Genomic DNA, 19984 nt, shown 5'->3' on the forward strand with positions numbered 1-19984 from the left:
CAGTTGGACCACATGTTATAAAGTTATGAAAATAACTATGATGGGCACATGTAGAAATGATTTCACTGTTACAGTTGAAATAATATAAGGATACTTTTTATTTTGGGTTTGAAAACTATAGGTTTTGGAGCACTTGCTCTTTTTTATATTTCCCCCCCCCAATTAAAAAAATGACCCATATCTGTTTATGTGATTTCTTTTTAAATTGATGTACCGTAGTGTAAGTACTGCCTTACAATACTGAATCTGTTCTCTGAGTTCAAGATGTATTTATTTCATGCTGTCTGTATGTGGTAAGGGGGAGTGATGACAGAATCAGTGATCAAAGCTTTCACTGAAAATGCTTCTAAAGGCTTTAATTGACCCTTTCAGTAGTTCTTCAGAAAATAAAAATCTGAACCTTTATCCTGACCCACTGGGGGCATGCACCATACATACCTTCAGGCATGGATGATGTTGGAACATTGCAGGGGTGGTTAAAAGTTTTATGGATGTTCTAAAAATAACGTCAGTTGTCCTCATGCAAACTTCTCCTATCCTCATGTCCTCATTTTGTAACATAAAAATCTAGCTGGAATATTTCCCATCTGGCTGTGTTTTCACTTATTAAATGTTGTTCAGAATGGCTACTCCAGCTCTTCTATAGGTTCATGTTGCTTACTAGTTTCTATAAAGTTTATTTTTTGTGTGTGTGCGTGCCATTTTTGCAGTGGAAAATCAGCCATGCTATGGCATCCTTGTTAGTCTTAAAAATATGTATTGCCTTAGAATGAAAAATGTAAAGCCTCAACCAAGTGTCCCAGGTCTGTTGAGGAAATGAAAGTGACTCTGTCATGGTAATCTCTTCCATTTTCTTTGTACAGGCAGTCCCCATCCTTGATGATAATAGGTATCATTTGTATGATAATTTAAGATTTGTAGGGTGCATTACAGATGTTATCTGATTAGATCCTCACAGCAGCCCCATGAGATACTACTTTTCCATATTTTGCGGATGAGAAAACCTCGGTTGAGAAAGGTGACTTAGAAATCCTTGCCTTGTGAATATGACTTAAAAGGTTCAACTTGACAGGAGGGAGGGTGGAAACCCAAGTCTTAGGTCTCTTATTTGCCTTACAATGGCTTTCTCCAATTAGCTGGAAGACTGATGCCAATTCCTCTTCTAAGCATACAAGTTTTTTTCATTCTTTGTACATTAAATGTGCTCTGTTTTCATATGACATCAACACATTTTGCATTTCTGTTTGTTTGGTTTCTGCTCTTGTTGCTGTCTGTCTTAGACTATAAACTTTCTGAGGTCTATTTAACCTCCTTTGTGGAATGTCTATCCCAGCTCCATGCACAAATATGTAGGGTTATAGTAAATGTTTTGATATTTTCTGCCTAAATACAAATCTCGTATATTGAGTGATTTGAAAATTGTGAGACACTTCATTTGTCACCAGTGGTTTTCTCATGTGGAATTCCTGACCCTGCTAGTAACATGCCAACAGTGCATTATCTTGCCTAAATTATCTTCTGTTTATTTTGAATTTATGATGTATATATTCATATATGTACATGTCTCCCCAAGGAGAACCTAAGCTCCTTTAAATTTTTTTTTTGTCTATGTATCCCTAGTACCTACTATAGGGCCTGGCACATAGTAGGCACCTAATGATAGGTACTGGTTCATTAAGTAACTGGTACTCTGTAGTGCTCATCAGACTGTAAGCACCCTCTTTTGCTTCTTTTTGTATCCCTAGTCTTTAGCACAATGCCTGGAACTTTAGTAAATGTTTATTGCATTGAATTGAATGAATTGGTTTACCTTGAAAGAGATTGCTTAGAACCAAATGCCTGATTACTCCCCAAATGTAGTTTAGGAGAGTTTGACTCTCTTGAGCATGCCTTTCTTTCAGGGACCCAAGTTTGCAACTTCAGAATTATCTCCAGTTTTTGTCCATTTCTATCTGTCTCCTTGTTTCCCCATCTTAATATTTGGGAGCCAAATTCCCCCCTCTCCCCCCCGTGACTGTACCCTCCACATATTTGATCATTTATTTTCTACCGTAATTCCAAGGTATGCCTTGTCTTAGGATTTTACATCCAAAGCCACACTGATACCCTCTTTATCAATTGTGCAAACATTCACTTAAAAAAATATTTAAAAATCCATTGGCTCAAAAATATTTTTCATTAGTCCTTTCTGGGCAACTTTTCTCATCACATTCCCTTTTGCTTTATGCTTATGTAAGCCAAATAAATAAATAATGGCATAGGGCATGTTTAAATGAAAAAAGGAATATTGTTGGTGGAATGCTAAGAATATCAGGCTAAGAGGTTGTTACTTGATTGGTTGTTAAGAGGGAGTCACCGATGATTTTTAAGGGTTGTGGCATGATCTGAATCAGATTTGAAGCTAAAATCAGTCTGGTTTTAAATCCAAAGGGTATTATCTAGTTAGGTTGTCCATATTCTGGTTCATTATAAGCTCAGAAAGTTTTGTGGCTATATCTAAAATTTAAATGCACCTTCAAAGGTTGGAGATTTGTGACCACTGACCATGTGCCTCAGCCTCAAAACAGTTCCAGAATAAGATTTCTCAGTCCATGTTTTGGGCAGTGGCTGCTTCGTGGAAATAAATTTGTGGCTTCCCAAGATGGCAGCTTTTGGAGGGGACAGTACTTATTTGAATGCCTATGTTCTGCTGCATTAAAAAACAAACAAACAAACCTATTCTTATTACTTTATAGTCAATCCTCACATGCATCTTTGGAGACTGAATGTTCATTGACTTTGTACACAGAAAAAAAGCAGACTTTAGGGAGTGTACTGTTTTGTAATTAAAGATTGGTGTTTGAATCAGTGATGACGTTAGAGAAACAATAGTGTACTTTATATTAATTATTTAAACAATACCCATGTTATGCATAATAAATGGGAAGCTCAGAGATAATACAGCCTTTCCAAATTGTTGAAAAAGCCAAGGGCATAGGGGATTAGGACTCAGTCATAGCTGTCTTTTTCTCCTATACTCATACGTCATTTTGCTACTTGTAAATTGTATTTTATAGAACCCATGAGTCCTTCAGACCTCGACTTGATGGTGTGGTTTTTATAAATCCATTAGAAAAATGAAAGTGCCAGTAATGGCCATTTTTTTTAATAACAGGGCATCCCTTCTAACAATTTTGATAGTTTTCTGTTTACCTGCATAATAGGAGACCATTAAACTTCTGTTTAGTCCATTATCTTAAGTATTCTTTTTTTTTTTTTTTAATAAAAGGTGTGACCTTGTTGTCTTTTTGTTGCAAGTTTGGCACAACATTTTAGAGCTGATGGCCATCTAACCTTATCCCTTATTGATAGCTCCTTAGCATGGAAGGAACAGTGAAATTAGAGACAACTATTTACTAGAGTTGATTTCAGTAAAACTGTGTGGTAATTTAGCTTTATGATTCTTCACATGTGTATATATAAAATTACATCTGATCAGCAATACCAGATTAATTCAACTCTGCACATTGGGAACTTTGAAGACTACTGTCGCTTATTCGTTTGACTAATATGTAGAATGGTCAGAATTCTACAGTTGAAAAAGACTTCTAAAATGATCAATTTATCAGAGAGGAAACTGAGATGCAGAGATCCTGAACAGTTTGTTGATAGTCATTTACCTAGCTAGTGACAATCAGTATAAAAAAAACCAAACAGCAGGTTTCACAGCTTCTGGCTTAGTATTTTTGCTTTCTTTCTACTTGAGGCTGTGACTCTCCCCCAACTCCCCAACACATTTTTTTCTTTTAAATTAGGTAGGCTGCTTCTTGGTGGTGGTTAAGTACTTGGGTTACAGATGTGACTTAGTATTTTTATAAGATCAAAAGTTACTACTAAATAAGTTAAACACAGCAAAGGGGCTGCTAGATGACACAATGGCACTTCCTGGAATCAGGAAGACTCATCTTCCTGAGTTCAAATCCAGCCTCAGATACTTGCTAGCTGTGTGACCTTGGGCAGGTAACCCCATTTGCCTCAGTTTCCTCATCTGTAAAAGGAACTGGAGAAGGAAATGGCAAATCATTCCAGTATCTTTGTCAAGAAAACCCCCCAAAAAGGGGTCAAGCAGAGTCAGATACAATTGAAAAATGACTGAACAACAAAACATTGAAGAGGTACTGTATTTTTTCATAGTGATCAGAGAAAGCTAAGGCCCAGGGAGATTTGGTGATTTACCCAGGGTCACACAGTTAATCATTGCCAAAGGCATTATTTGAGCCTAGGCCCTCTAAATGCAGAGCCAACGCATTCCCCACTGTACCATTTAAAACATGCTATTTTGGTAGAACAGCTTTCAAAGAAGTGAATAGCAAAGGTACAATTTGATACTTTTTTCGGTAATCTGTAACTACAATCTTAGATTAATGGGATCCTCAGATTTTGATCAGAATGTTCTTTTTCAATTTATTCTGACACTTCTCTTAGAGTCTGACCCTGCCAGGCTAGTACATTGCTGCAGAATTTCAGAATTAAAAGTCCCACTGGGTAATTTTTCTCAGTTGCCAGTAGCTTCTCTAGATTTTAGCCTCAGGTGATGAATTCACCCGACTTTAGCTGTTAGAGCTAATTAAAGGGATGACCTTAGTTTGTCTTCATATCAACTAAAATGTCTGTCAGTAGTGGTGTATCTTTTTTTCTCTGTTGTGCCAGAAGCAGGAAAAGAAGGTAAAAGACATGTAACTAGGTCTCCATCCTGAAAATATAAAATTCCCACAATGCCTCTCAAACTAGAAGCACATTCTCTTATTTTTTTCCTCATAGGGGAATGAAATACAGTTTCTCTTTCCAGCATTCTCAATAGCTATTAAAATGGGAATTTGTTTAAACACACGTCCATGCAGCAATTCTTCTTTGCAATTCTCTAGCAACTTGAAATGAAGATTTAGGGTATTTTGGGGTTTTGTTTTGGTTTTTTTTGTAACTCTCTTCCTTAACAAACGTGTATTTCACCACAGAACAATTTATAAGCAACATTTTGAATATAGATTGAAAGTGAGGGGAGTTTTCCGATAACTTACCACAAAATTTAAACAATCAGTTTAAGTAAGCTTGAATAATCTTTTAATTAAAATTACCTTTCTTGGGACAAAAGCAGACATTTGCTTTGTTTCCTAATGAATCACACTCAATCCTTTAAAAAGTCATTAATATTTGTGGAATTGGAGGTAGTATTTACTAAAATTTTTGTTAAGGAGATGAATCCATTGATATGGCTTATTCATGTAGAAGTAGATCAGAACTGACCAAAACAATATCATATGGCTCAGCTTCACTTATATATTGTGCAATATAAAAAAAAGTGCTTTGCATGGATACTACATCGTCACCACCTAGTGATGGTGACTGTAGGTAGAATCATAGAATTCTAGAAAACAGGAAGAAATACTCTATGTCATCTTTAATAGAGGACTGGAGAGGTTGTATAATTTAACAGGCTAGTTAGTAGCAGAACTAAGGTCTAGGTCTCCTAATCCTCATTCGCTTTTAGAAGTTCAGGGCAATTGATTAGAAAGCTAACTCACGGGAGGGAGAGAGAGGAAATATATTTTTGTAATTGAAAAAGGAATAATTTTTAAAAAGCTAACTCATCTGGTTGGACCATAAAAGAAATATCTTAAAATCTCTAGATAGGTATTAGTTGCTTACTGTGGAACACTAGGCTTTATGGAATGTCCGAGAAAGGATGTAAGAGGTATGGTCCCTGCCCTCAGGGAGCATATAGTTTTCATATAAAATAGAATAAAACAACATCAAACATGACCAACTGCCAAAACATGTGGTACATACATACAATATTTTAAGAGCTTGGAGGAGAGAGAGAGCAATCATAAAGTTCTCTCGTTTTAAGTTCTTGAGACTTAAAAAAGAACCCAAACATACCAGTGAAGTTTAAGGTTTTCTCCAAATGCCAGTTACATGTGTCTTTGATGCTAATGATTGAGGAAGGAAGAAATGGGAAAGTGAGATAACATCTCATGGCTTTGGCTTTTACTCCTTCCATGTACTGGATCTCATTATGACCTGGATAGATGATTATAGTAACCTCTTAAACAGGTTTTCCTGCCTTCCTGCCTCTATCAGAATTACCTTCTTTATGCAGGGAAATACTCAAAAGTATATATTTATTAAAAATTCTAATGATTTTTAACATTAAGCTCTACTCCTTTTCTTTATTGGAGAGGACCTGTGGTTCCTGAAGGCTGTGTCCTGGAACACAAGTTCAGGTAGGCTCTTGCAAGCAGGAAAGATTTATAGTATGGTCCTCATGACAGGCTTTCTGTTCTCTGTGGACCCCCTAACTTGGGAGAGACTGCTTGTTTAGCATTAGGTTGGCCAGTAGGTGATGAATGATGGATTCTGTGGCTATGTTAACCTGCCATTTTAGTTGAACGAGAAATACCATCGTTTCTCTCTTGTGGATCTTTCTGGCAATCTGCTAAAGTCTGTGAATCCCTTCTTGGAATGATGGTTTTAAATGAATAAATTTAAAATGCACAGAATTAGAAAGAACCAATTATTGTGAAATACATATCTGTCTGTCTATCTGTCTATCTATCTGTCTGTATTTCGCAAGTCTCAGGTTAAAAGCTCCTGCCCTGTATGAACAAATATGAGAAAAAGAAAACAGAAAAAAAAAAGGTGATTACTAATGATTGTGCATGTAAACTATAAAATTCTGCTCTCTGGTTTATTATTATTTTTAATTAATTTTCAGAAGGTAGTAACAAAACTGTCTTATGTATTTCTTTGATTTCCTCTAAATGCCTTTTCTGTGTATTTATCTTTTAAAGACTGACTCAGATGCTATTTACTCAGACTTTCCTGAATCCTCACCTCCCCAAACCTTTCCTCATAGAACAATTGGTTTCTATTTTTCTCAGAAGAACTTAATTGTAAAATGCTAAATTATATGATGTCTATTCCTTTGTCTTATTTTCTACTAGCCTGTAATCTCCTTGAGGACAGGGAACATGTCTTAGGTCTGCTCCTTGGCGCTTAATATAGTGCTGCTCTGTTTAGAGTACGTTATTATTGAATGAGTTGTTGAAGCGGTTAGAGAAGATGAAAAGAGTTTGAGTGCTTTTTGTTTACTTAGAATATATTTCCTCTCCTTCACCCTCCCACCTACTTTCAGGAGGATTTGAGCTAAATTTCAAGTTACTGCATAATGCAAAAAAGGGTAAGTAAGGATAAAAACATCCAAAGGAAAGTAAAGGGATTAGACGTTGCCAGGCACCTGAGATGGGTGAGTTGATTACTACAATTGGACGCTGAATTTGGCTTAAATTTCCTGGCAGCTAAGGTAGAAATGGAAACACCTTGTGTTTTATAGCTTTCATTGTTTTTGAAAAAAGAAAGCACACTGCTTCATCTGTAGAGTTTGGGTTGGATGCACTGGTTGGTTGAGAAGCAACCAAAAGTTAAAAGCTTCTTGAACTAAGCATGTGCCATCTTATAAAATCTGTCATTTTCATTACCAGTCTAGGAATTTGGGCTGCTTTCCAGGATATTTGGGATTTTCAGGCATAAACATGCAAAGATATTGCCAAACACGCCCTTGTCACCTCCCTCCCTTTTTCATTTCTTGTGGCCTAACAAGGTGCATACCTGTGCCTCTTTTCTGCACAGTTAAGTCTTGTCTGTCAACAAGGATTTATTGAGAGTACAGAGGATGCAGAGATGTTGTATATTAGGGCTTCTCTATACATACATACATACATACATATATATATACACATATATATATACATATATATATATTTTTTTAAACTAAGTCCCTAAGTATCAGCTTACCATTTTAAGTTCTTATGTCAGTAGCCTCTGTAATAATATAGAAGAGAGGCCTCCTTGATAATACTGTTTGAAAATAAATGCTGCTTTTTCTTCATTATTTCTTGTTGTGGGTCTCATTTTCTCCCAGAGAAAAAGGTGTCACAAAGCAGAATGTATCACATAATCTCACAGTGGGGGAAAAAACCCAGTAGGCCATTTAGTCTAACTCAGGCTTGGGCAAGAATCCTTTCTATGACATTTTCAACAAGTGATCATTAGACTTTACAGGAAGAATTCCAGTGAGGGAGGACTGACTGCTTTCCAAGGTACCTGTCCTCTTTATATAGCTATGTTTTTCTCTTATTTTGAAAATGCTTTTTTGAGCTAACTCGTTTTCAGATGATTTTATTCCTCTTGTATATACTTGACCTCCACGAATAGCTGTAGAGTTCTTAGATTTTTAAGCTTTTTTCTCTCTGAGACGATTTCTAGTTTATCTGGTATATACATATGTGTGTGTGTGTGTGTATACACATATATAGTTATTTGCCTGTTTTCTTCTCCATTAAACTGAGTTCCTTGAGAGCAATCCCCCTCCTCCCTTGTATCACAATGCCCAGCACAATGTCTGGTACATAGTATTGTCTTAATAAATGCTTGTTATCTGCTTACTGGAGGAGTTATGGGTGAGAGTCTTATGCCAACATCCTGTTCAGGTTTGATTTTGGGACAAAATGAGACACTTGGAAGTTATTGAAGAGTTTATAAGTGAACAAAAGGAGATTTACTTAGTCCTAACCTAGCTAGGCTAAGTAAATATAGATACTGTAGCTTTTAGTTTCTGTAGACTGTGCTCCTTGTCTCAGTGGAGATGCCTCTGGTCAGCAGGCCAAGGTATGGTAACTCGGAGGTCTATAGATATTTACCAAGTTGAAGGGACCCTGATTCCATGTGGGTGGGACTTCTTAAGCCCTTAGGTACCTAATAAGTTGTCTCAAGGGAGGCAAAAGTCAATCAGTTATCAACAAAACTCCTCCCTTTGGCAGGAGAGGGGATACGTCATAGATAGTAGTTCTGCCACAGATGGTTGGGTTCTTGAAGGTTGTATTAGTGGAGTAGAAAGTATGATGATGGACTGTGGTTCTGGGGTCTCTAGAACCTCCTAGAAATGTTGGGAGAGGCTCATCACTGGAAGGTTGGCTATGATTTAAGTCAAAATCATCTACCAAAGAGTGACTACAATATTTATTATTGGCAAAAGTACTTATACCAATGAAATAAAAATATTTTGAAGTTTTGAAATACTTGATTTATGTATTAATCTATCATAAAGCATTGTAGTTTGCCCATCCTTAAGGAACCGAGACTTCCAAGGGAGAGTGGGGTGGGGTACTGGTCAAAAAAACAATCCAATTGATATTTGATTTAGCTGAGGGTAAGGAGGAGGTAGATGCAAAGAAAATTATCATTAGGTAAAAATAATGATGGGGGTGAGTGCTAAAGAAATTTTTTTATAGCAAGATGGTAGAGTGAACCATTGGATCTTGGGTTGGGGGGGAGGGGACAGAATTTGAATGCTGGCTCTGACAGTTACTAGCAATGTGGATACTGGGCAAGTCATTTCATCCCTCTGGGTCTCAGTTCATTTATTTGTGAAATAGCAATTATGCCTGTACTGTTTCTGTCACAGAATTGTTGTGAGGAAAGTGCTTTGTAGACTATTGTTATTCATTTGTTTCAGTTGTGTCTGACTATGACCTCATTTGGGGTTTTCTTGGCAAAGATACTGGAGTGGTTTGCATTTCCTTCTCCAGCTCATTTTACAGATGAGGAAACTGAGGCAAACAGGGTTAAGTGACTTGCCCTGGATCACAGAACTACTAAGTATCTGAAGCCAGATTTGAACTCAGGAAGACTCATCTTCCTGACTCCAGGCCTGGCACTCTGTCCACTGTGCCATGTAACTGCCCTTTGTAGACAATACAATGCAATAAATGCGAGTTTCTGTTAAGAACAGCAATAATAATAAACTCACTGCATTAGTGCTTAGTGTTATAATAATAATAATTTTAAAACTAACCATTTTAGTTTGTCTGTCAACAGCCTTCTGCTAAGCACTCTATCCACAGTTTAAGGTACAGTGTTGTATAGTTGGAAATTTGCAATTAATTTATCTTTGCATCTGCATCCATTTCATTTGGATTAGTGGAGAGGAGGGAAATGAGTAAAGAGAATAACTTCATGCTGAAATAATGTCCTTTTGTTTGTCCTTTGCCAGAGAGGAGGTGTCTGGTTTCACCTTAGGAATGGGCCTTTCTGCTGTTTTTACAAGCACAGTAGAACCCCGTTTTAAAAGAATGCAGCTCATTATTGTACAGGTTTGGCTTGGTGCCACTGGCTACTTCTTTTCCCTCAGCCTCGTAAAACATAACTACTACGTATAATCAAAGAGTAATATCTCATTATTACCTTTGAGGACCTCAAGCAGTCACTTCCTTTCTTGAGGACTTAGTTTCCCCATCTGTAAAATGACCATGTTTTCCTTGATTCCTGCAGTTCCCACTCAGCCGAGAACTTTTAAGATGTTGCCCTGGCCCCCAGTGTCAGGCTTACAATGGATTCTTATCTTACTCCTTTTGAAAATGCTAGACTTGTTTGCTTCTGAGAGAAGATTTTTCTTCTCTGGTGGCATAATTTAACAGAGCCAGTGAATTAATGGTATTGCTTCATTCTTTTGTTGGTAATAATCATTGGTAACTTTTGTGTTCCATATTCTCCCCCTTTACTAAACCTGGGTCAGTAGTTAAGCATTTTTGTACTAAAATATCTTACAGTAACTTACCCAGGTTTAGCCTTGTAACCTTAATTACATGTGGAATGTGGAGAATGCCCAATGTTGTTTTCCTTTATAATGAGATAGTGAGTGTCTAATCATTTTATTCAAATATTAAAACATTCTTTGTTGCTTTAGCCTTTGGCTTGCTGCTTAACTTATTCATGGAAAATTAATGTAAAGCCCAACATGTTTTATATTTAATGACCTGTTAGTGTTGTGTTTGACATGAGGAATATCTGTTTAAAGACAACATTCAGGTTACATTCTAACATACACTCTCCTTCCCCCTTCCTTGTCTCTTCTCTCCCTTTTCTCTTCAGGGAGCAAAAAGTCTATTAAAGATGTTAAAAGCTGTATTAAAGAAGAGTCGAGAAGGAGGAAAGGGAAGCAAGAAAGAGTCAGGTATGTGTGTGAGGTGTTTGTATGTCCGTCCTGTCTCAGTTTCTCAGTTTCTAGTTCATTTAGTAGGGAAAACTATACCATATTTTGTTGTTTTTGTTGAGTTGTTTCAGTCTTGTCTGACTCTTTATGACCCCATTTGGGGTTTTCATGGCAAAGACACTGAAGTAGTTTGCCATTTCCTTCTCCAGTTCATTTTACAGATGAGGATACCGAGGCAAATAGGGTTAAGTGACTTACCTTAAAGTCACACAGCTAGTAAGTGTCTGAGGCCAGATTTAAACTCAGGAAGATGAGCTTTCTTGACTCCAGGCCCAGCATTCCACTGTGCCAACTTCGTTGTTGTTCAGTTGTTTTCAGTCATGCCCAACTCTTCCTGACCCCATTTAGGGTTTTCTTGGCAAAGATACTGGAATGGTTTACCATTTCCTTCACCAGCTACATACTGTATACTATGTACTGAACAATTAAACACTCCAGTTCTCCCCCTCTGTCTCTACAGTAGCTTTGATTTGAAGAATCAAATGCATTCCTGGTCTTATAGCTTAGATTTATTTGATCCTTAAGTGCTGCTGCCCCTCCTTTTTATAAGAATGATGTATTCTGTATATATTTACATATGTATATATCTCCCCAGAAGAATGGAAACTCTTACAGAGCGAAGACTAGCATCATTCTTAGAATTTACGTCCCTTAGCACAGTGCTTGACTTTGGGCGGGCACTGAATTGATGTTTGTTGAATGACCCAAGAGCACAGGCCCGTATATTTAAGATTGCCCAGAGTTAGATGCTTTTCTCAACTTAAAAAGCAGCAGAGAAACTCATGGGAGCAGATTCTTTATTGAGTTTAGAAGGCATTTCTTGGTCCAGTGCAAGAAGTGACTTCTTTGAAAATTGAGTTTAGAGTACATGTACCCAAATCCACATAATATAATTCTTCCTCAGGAGAGCTGATAGAGGATAATTTAGAAAGTGCCACAAGCTCAGTTATCTAGATTATAGCTATCCAAGACTGTATGTGTCTAAGAATCTTGTTTCTAAAAAGTGCCCTCTTTCCCTTGTGTGAATAGATTTTCTATATTGAAGCAAATACTGGCTAAAAAGCAGCCACCATCCTCTTTTAGAGGATCAAGTTTTGCCAGAGCAGGTGCAGAACCACTTCATGTTTAGGTAACTAGTCACCCTTAGAATGAGAACTACTTAATTTGGCTTGAATTTCATTCCTACTATGGAATTGTGTTTGAATATACATATATAGTCTGTTACTTGACTTTCAAGGTAGGGCATGCCAGAACGAAAATTCTGTGGGGCAGACCACTCTAGCAGCTTATTTAAAGTCATTTTGATGACCTGTGGAATTTTCGTAGCACATTTCCTTTGCCTAGGGAATACCTGCTATGTGTGCCTAAAATGTGTAATTAAAATCTCTTAGACCTAGTTGACTTTGAAAGGGAAAGGAATAAATGTTTATATAGTATCTACTATGTGTCAGTCACTGTGTTAAGCACTTTACAGATATTGTATTGTATCCTCAAAGGAACCTCTCAAGGTAGGTGCTGTTATAATCCCTATTTTACAGTTGAGGAAACTGAGGCAGAGGTTAATTCAGGTTGAACTCAGATATTCCTGACTCCAAGCCTAACACTCTTTGTACTATGCCCTCTAGCTGCCTCCAGTATAGTGATGAGTAAGCCTCTCAAAGGTCTGAATAGTTGGAAAACATTGTGTTGAGGTTAACATGATCCTTCTGGTTAGCTGAGTTATAACTGAAATTATGACCAAAAATTAATGAAACCTATAAGACATATATACTTTATAGGTTCTATGAATTTTGTATTATAATTTTAACATGTATGTTCAATGTGATATAATGCACATTTAATACCAAAAGTCATTTGGACATATTCCAAACACAGAAGCCAAACTCTCTAGGATTTAGAAGATGCTTTTCTCAAGGGACATCATTATGACCATGGTGTTCAGGACTCAGGGTTCAGGCAGGAAGACCTGGGCTCAGATCCTGCTTCAAACACTGAATACCTGTGCAAGTTTGCATGTCACTCAATCTCTCTGAGCCTCGTTTTCCTGATAATAATCAACAACTACTTATTAAGACTTTGCTACGTACGAGACCTTATTCTGTTTGAAGTGTTGGAGATCCAAAGACAAAAATAACTTACGTTCTTTCAGATAAGTTCCTACCTCGTAGAATTGTTTTGAGCATTAAATGACATATATATGCAATTATATAAATGTATACATGTATAAACACATGCATATGTATGCATGTAATGTGTATATATACACGTGTATATATAATGTATACATACATTCACCTTTGAAAATCTTAAAGCACATGTAAGTGCTGTTTATATTTGTCACTGAACTTTTATTCATTATAACATTATTGTTGTGGCCAAAAAAAATTGGGTTTTTTTTTTTAGCTTGAAGATTTAAGCTATTGTACTAAAATAGTTCCTAAATCATACTGATGAAACCTGAACTGCGTACTGAGGTGGTAGCAAAGTTTGGAAAGGGGTCTGTTATAAATCTCTTAATTCTAGAATAAACTTGCAAACAAAGGTCTTCCCCTTTTTCTTTTTACCCTAAAAAGGGGAGGACAGAATTTGCCTCCTTAACCTCTGCCTCCCGGGAGCTAATTACCGCTGTTAGATGGATAAGAGGCCTGATACAGACTCTCTCCCCCCACTGCTCTTACATAGACACCAGACTCCTTGGACACTTCTTTCCCTCTCCTGAGGCTAGACTGAAACTTCTTTCTCATTAGTTCCCCAAGCTTTTTAAATAAATCAGTCCCTTTTGGTTTACCCCACCCATCCTGGGAACTTACTTGATTGCTTCTCTGAAACCTTGGAAAGATCTAGCCTAGACAAATTAAGTCCCAGGCTGCACTAGGGCTGGTGGCCTGGGGCAATTTTGCCTGGGCCCAACTGATTCTAGGGCCACTAAACTAACCTCTTTTTTGTTTGTTTGTTTGTTTTCGTTTCAGTCAAAACTCTAGTCTGTAAATTCTTTTTAAGCAGACCCATTACTCTTCCTGTTATACCCTTTACTAGAACCAGATTTTTTCTTCAGGAAGTAACTAGTGACTGGTAATAAGACTTTCAGACTAGGCAGACAATGGGAATATTTTGAGTCTGAAACATTTCCAGTTTCAAAGCATATGCTTTTGAATTTTTTACCCCCCTTTTAAGCTGGTCTCATAAGAGAATGTTACTGCTTTTTCTTAATTCTTTGTAATAATTTCCACACTGTAGTTTTCCACTAATACAAACCGATTTGGGAAAGTGAAGGGAATATTTCTTATAAAACATGAGTTGAGAATGTGACTTTTTTTTTTTTTTAACCCAGGACTTGTTTTTCATAGTTTGGGAACAAAGAAGTTAGAATTTGACTTTTATGGAGAAGTAGTGGTAGAAAATAAAACTTTGGGAAAACTTTGAATTTAGACAATTGGATCTTGATTCTCTTTTCAAATGGGAACCATTAATTTGGTTAAACTTGGTTTTTGTATGTGAATCAGCATGATTGTTCATTGAGAATGTGCAAACTTGGATCCCAGAAAATCTAGAAAAATATAGTTTTGTTGTTTTTAAGTAAACCTAACTTGTAGGGATTTACAGAGACAAAACTTTATCTTTTCAAAGGTATTTTTTTATATATAAAAGAATTAAATTCAGCAGTTTCATTTAACCAGAATTATATCTTGTGTCCCCAAAAGATATTTTTTCTTTGGAACTTGTAACATGGAGAAATTGAGAAGTTAAAAATTCACCGCAAGTTATATTTTTACATTGCTATTTAATGAATACTAGCATGCTTTTCCAGAAATACTTGAAAAACCGCCCCTCTTCTAACTCCCACCCTTTGTTTATTGTTACTGAATTGTTTTTTGAAGGAAAAAAATTTTTTTTTTGAGCAGCTGTATGGTGGAGCAGGTACCAGATTTGGTGTCAGGAAGACATAAGCTTGAATCCTGCCTCGGACACTTACTAGCTATTTGACTCAGATCACCCAGGTTTATAACTTAGATGTCTTCTTTATCTCCTTCCCTTTCCCCCCTTCCAAGCCCCATCTAATCTGTTGTCCAGTCCTATCTATTTTACTTTTCATAACATGCCAGCATATGCCCCCTTCTCTTCTAATGTTGCCACCATCCAGCTGGGGATGGGCCCTCATCACTTAATTCCTAGACTCTTATAGTACTGTGCTGGTTGGTCAGTGTGCCACTCTCTCCTCACTCCTCTCTGTCTTCTTCAGATCACTTAACTCCTCTATTCAGTGAACAGTGGTTTTGATGCTATTTGGGGTTCTAGGAACCCTAAAATGTAAGGGTAAAGAGTCTGTCTGGAAAGAATTTGAGCACTCAAGCCTTCTTTCAGTCAAAGTAGCGAGGTTTATTCCAGTGAATCTACACCTTGATGGGGGTGAGAGTGATACTTATATATACAAAAAAAGACAGTGAGATTTGGATGGTTTTAAGGAATGGCGAATGGCCTGGGGTGGCCCAGTTGCAACAGTGAAAGCAATTAAGTGGTCTGGGGATAAGTTGGAGAACCACAGGGAAAGCAATATTAAAAGGGCTCTTGAGTATCTAGGTGGCTGGGTTCAGCCAGATGCCTTGGGTGAGACTCCAGGGGCTGGGCTGCTAAAATGTATGGGGAAGTTCAGGGTCCAGGTCCCATCACCCCTGTCAGCTTCCTATCACTTTCACCATCCAGTATAAAATCCTGTGTTTGGCATTCTAAGTCCTTCTTAGCCTTCTTCCTCACCCAAGCCTTCCAGTCTTCTTAGAACTTCTGTTCTTCTTTATCCTGGTTCCTTCTTTTTGATTATTTACAATTCTTTTGATTTATATCATCTTGTTGTTGTTTAGTTGTTCTCAGACTTGTCTTACTCTTCATGACCCCTTATAGATCTGTATCTGTCTTTATCTATCCTTTGTCAATAGCTGTTTGCATGTTCTCTCTCCCATTTAGACTATGAGCTCCTTGAAAGCAGGATTGTCTTTGCGTCTGAATTTCTAGTGCTGAACACATTTCCTGGGATATACATAATGAACATTCAATAACAATTTGTTGATTTACTGACCTGGGCAAGCCACTTAACTTCAGTCTGCCTCAGCTTCCTCACCTATTAAATGGAGATAAGAATTCTTACCTTTGTATGGATCAAATGAGATAATATACGGAAGGTTCTTTGCAAACCTTAAATTGTTATGTAAACATTAAGCTGTCACCATTATTATTTCACATGACTACCTGCTTGTGAATTATAAGGGGAAAAACTTTTATCTAGTGTTGAAACTGCACTTGGTGTTTTTTGTATTAATTATTTTTCAGAGGTTGCTTACCATAAGGCTTCCAATTATTAAAAGTTGAATGTGAAACTTTAAAATTGTTTACTTTTTTCTGTCTTTTTAAAAATACTTTTGTGTTTTCTTGAATGTATTCTTCTCATTGGAAAAGTTCATGATTAGTTTGGAGGAAAGGGTTTGAATACAAAAGACCAGATGCAGTAGAGAATACTGTAGTAATATATAAAAACTTTAAATTGCTTTGAGATAAATGTGTGTGGGTTGTGCTTTTCCTGCACTTGTCCTATCAGTGTGAGTAAGTGTTAATAATTCTCTTGACCTTGCATCTGGCCAGAGGGAAACAAGAATCAATATTAAGAATCAATATTACATTGTAGTGTTGAAAGGGACTCTCAGAGAGGTCATCTGGTTCTGCTTTTTGTTTTGTAATGCCCTACTTTTGCATAAGACCTTGACCCAAGCTAGTCTTGAACAGCTAGACTGTTTTTTCCCCACTGTATAAACGTGAGGTTTTATTAATGTCAGTAATTCACAGATCAATCAACAGAAGTGTCTTTGGAGTCACATCTGTTTTAGGTATTATAGAATTTTAGTATATTCATGAGATTCACCTTTGTGTGAGGAGAGCTTCCAAGCTTGTATTTTGCTAATAAGTCAGTTGCTTTCTTGAAGTCAAAAAACAGTAAACACAGTTTCATCTTATAAACCCTTCTCTGTTAATGGTATCTTGGTAAAGATGTGGTATGTTGGTAAAAATTGCCTCAAAAAAAAAAATCACTTTTGAGAAGATGCCTATTTCCTTCCCTTTTCATCAAGGGGAACTTTGATGAATGCATAGACCATTCTCATAAAGACTTTCTGGTAATAATAAAGTAAGCACTAAGTTCACAGTTGCTGATATGATTTAAAAGCAAAAACACTGTAAGATGATCACTTCTTTTGGAGTCTTCCCCTCTTTAAGGAAGCTTGAAAATTCCTTTTTCACCAGTTTCTGGCCCCACGAGGTTCCTGACTCACTGTATATTTTTCTTCTCTGAATAGAATAAGAAATAATTGAATCTTTCAGATCATGGATTCTAACATAGACCTGAGTTGGTATCCTCTTTGTAACATTCCTAAGTGGATAGGGGATGTCTTGAAAGAAGAGTAAAGAAGGATTTTCACTTTCTTATACTTTTACAAGGATTTAAGTTCTTCTTTAATGGAAATAGAATGATAATTTGTCGTTAGTTAAAAAAAAGATCAGCTATATTCAGGTAACCCCTAAAAAGCTAGCATGTGAATTTCTGGCTGAGGTGGCTGCATGATTGGAAGCAAACAGACCAACCCCCATACACCTACTCCAACAAAAACCCCAAAATAGCACTAAACCAAATAGTAAACATGAAAACTTGTGATAAATTGTGGTAAAGGACTTCTGCCACACCACAGCTGCCCAGAAAGTCAGTCCAAAGACTACAAGTAATAGGAAAGGGAGTCTGTTGGGAAAGCCAACACCAGCACAGGCAGAGAAGAGAGATACTTCCTGGTGAGGCTAGAGATGAACCTGAGACATCTAGAGCCTGCAAGCCTCTGTATCTAGATGCAACAAGAGTGAAAGGTTCCCATGAGAAAATACCAGGGTAGTAGGAAACTGACAGTGTGACTGGGAACAGTAGTGACCAGTCTGAGACACTCCAGGTCCAGAGCCACTGACTTGTTTATTTCTTTTCCTGAAATGCCATAGAGGGTCCTGAAGATGCAGCGTGCTCTGAACATTAAAGATCTGGGTTGGGAGAGAAGAGAAGGGGACGGGCTCTTAGTGTAGACCAGGGGTGGGAAACTAGGTCCTCAAGTGCCACCTGAATCCAAACTTTGCAGAACAAATCCCCTTAATAAAACCTGGACTCAGTCACAAGGCCACACCCAAGGACCTTGAAGGCCACTAGTGGCCTAAAGATTTCTCACTCCTGGTGTAGACACACCCTAGAGAGTGATGTTTTCCCTAGGAACTCTGGAGACCCAAGTGGAGACCAAGCTGGGCCAGCTATCTCATCCAAAAGTTTGACAAGAGGTGAAGGCCTAGCCCTTCTACAAAGCCCCAGTTCAGGAATTAAGGCTGGCAATATGAGTAAGTAGAAGATTCTGATCACTAACTAAAGAATTATTACACAGCTAGATAATCAGAATGCAGTGTAGAAGAAGACTCTCTGACATGAGTTTGTCACCACACCCAAAACTTCCCTCAAATATAGCACTTTGTTTAGACTTCTCATTTTCCTTTATCTCATTTTACTTTATAGGAATAGAGAAGGGACTAGGACTTTTGATATCATTAGTGTAGGCAGCCTAAATGAGGAAACTCTCTGCTAATGCAGGTCTCTATCTTCTTTGCAACTCCCATATGTTATGTATCAGAGGGAGGGCTTGAATCCATGTCTTCCTGGAATTGAGAGCAGCATCTAGAGGCTTTGGTGATGCTTCTCGCTGTTCAGTTCAGTTGTGTCTCACTCTTCATGACCCTGTAGACCACAGCACGACAGTACCGTCCATGGGGGGTTCTTGGCATAGATACTGGGGTAGTTTGCCATTTCCTTCTCCAGTGGATTAAGGCAAACAGATATTAAGTGACTTGACCACCCTCACATGGCTAGTAAGTGTCTGAAGCTGGATTTGAAGTTGGGTCTTCCTGACTCCAGGCCTTACACTGTATCCACTGAGCCATCTAGCTAACCTCGATAATACCTATTTGTTGTCTTTCTCTCACATTAGATTGTAAGTTCCTTAAGGGCCTTATGCTCATGTTTATATATCCTTCTCTTTTTTGACCCCATTTGGGGTTTTCTTAGCTAAGATACTAGAGCAGTTTTCTAATCCCTTCCTTGAGGGCATTAACATGTGTAATTTCATATCTGTATCCCTAGCTCAGAACATATGGTAGGCACTTACTACAGCTTTATTGAATTGAACAGTATTCTCCACTGCCCCACAGTCCATCCCATTATTTATAGTTCCTTTGCTCTCAGAAAACCTTCATCTTTTCATCTCCTAAAGTGACGTGTGCTGTGTTACAATGATTATTACGTTACTGTATTTTAAAAATACAATAGTCTGAATTATAGCTTTTTTTGACCTTGTAGAAGTTGGCATGGCAGGATTCCCCTCCCCCCCCCCCCCCCATTGTTAAACTATTCTCTTAACTTTTGCTTCTCTGTAATTTTAGCTTTTACTCTCCCTAAACTGAGCTGGTGGAGGGTAGGCTTGCTGGCAAGATTCGTTGCTCTTTATCTCTGCCCTCAGGAATCTTCTGGCAACTATCACCAATACTCTGATGTGATTTTCAAAGTTTTTAATCCCTGGACTTTATATTGTTAAAAACTGGGAACTGTCCAAAGAGCTTTTGTTGACATGGATTATATCTATCAGTATTTACTATGTTAGAAATTAAAACATCTTGGTGTTATGCTGAAATAATTTTGACCTTTTGGAGCTCCTGAAAGGGTCTTAGGAAGCCATTAGGGGTCCCTGGACTACTTTTGAGAACTGTTGCTTTAAATTGCTAAGTAAATGTGAAGTTTTACCCAGTAAGATGTGTCAGTAATTTAAAAATCTGGTTCAG

General features: G+C 37.5%; 1 protein-coding gene across 4 annotated transcripts in view; it reads left to right on the plus strand.

Moving 5' to 3' along the window:
- Window positions 1-19984, plus strand: part of TANC1 (tetratricopeptide repeat, ankyrin repeat and coiled-coil containing 1) — a 259324-nt gene that overhangs the window by 69768 nt on the left and 169572 nt on the right. For 3 of the 4 annotated variants that reach the window (XM_072612108.1, XM_072612110.1, XM_072612111.1), the window contains exon 2: window positions 10969-11050. In XM_072612108.1, coding sequence (XP_072468209.1) covers window positions 10990-11050 — 61 coding nt within the window. In that variant the 5' untranslated portion in view covers window positions 10969-10989. The remainder of the gene's footprint in view (window positions 1-10968; window positions 11051-19984) is intronic. The other variant, XM_072612109.1, reaches the window with a different exon arrangement.

The sequence above is a fragment of the Notamacropus eugenii genome, chromosome 5, assembly GCF_028372415.1.
Source record: "Notamacropus eugenii isolate mMacEug1 chromosome 5, mMacEug1.pri_v2, whole genome shotgun sequence".
NCBI lineage: Eukaryota > Metazoa > Chordata > Mammalia > Diprotodontia > Macropodidae > Notamacropus > Notamacropus eugenii.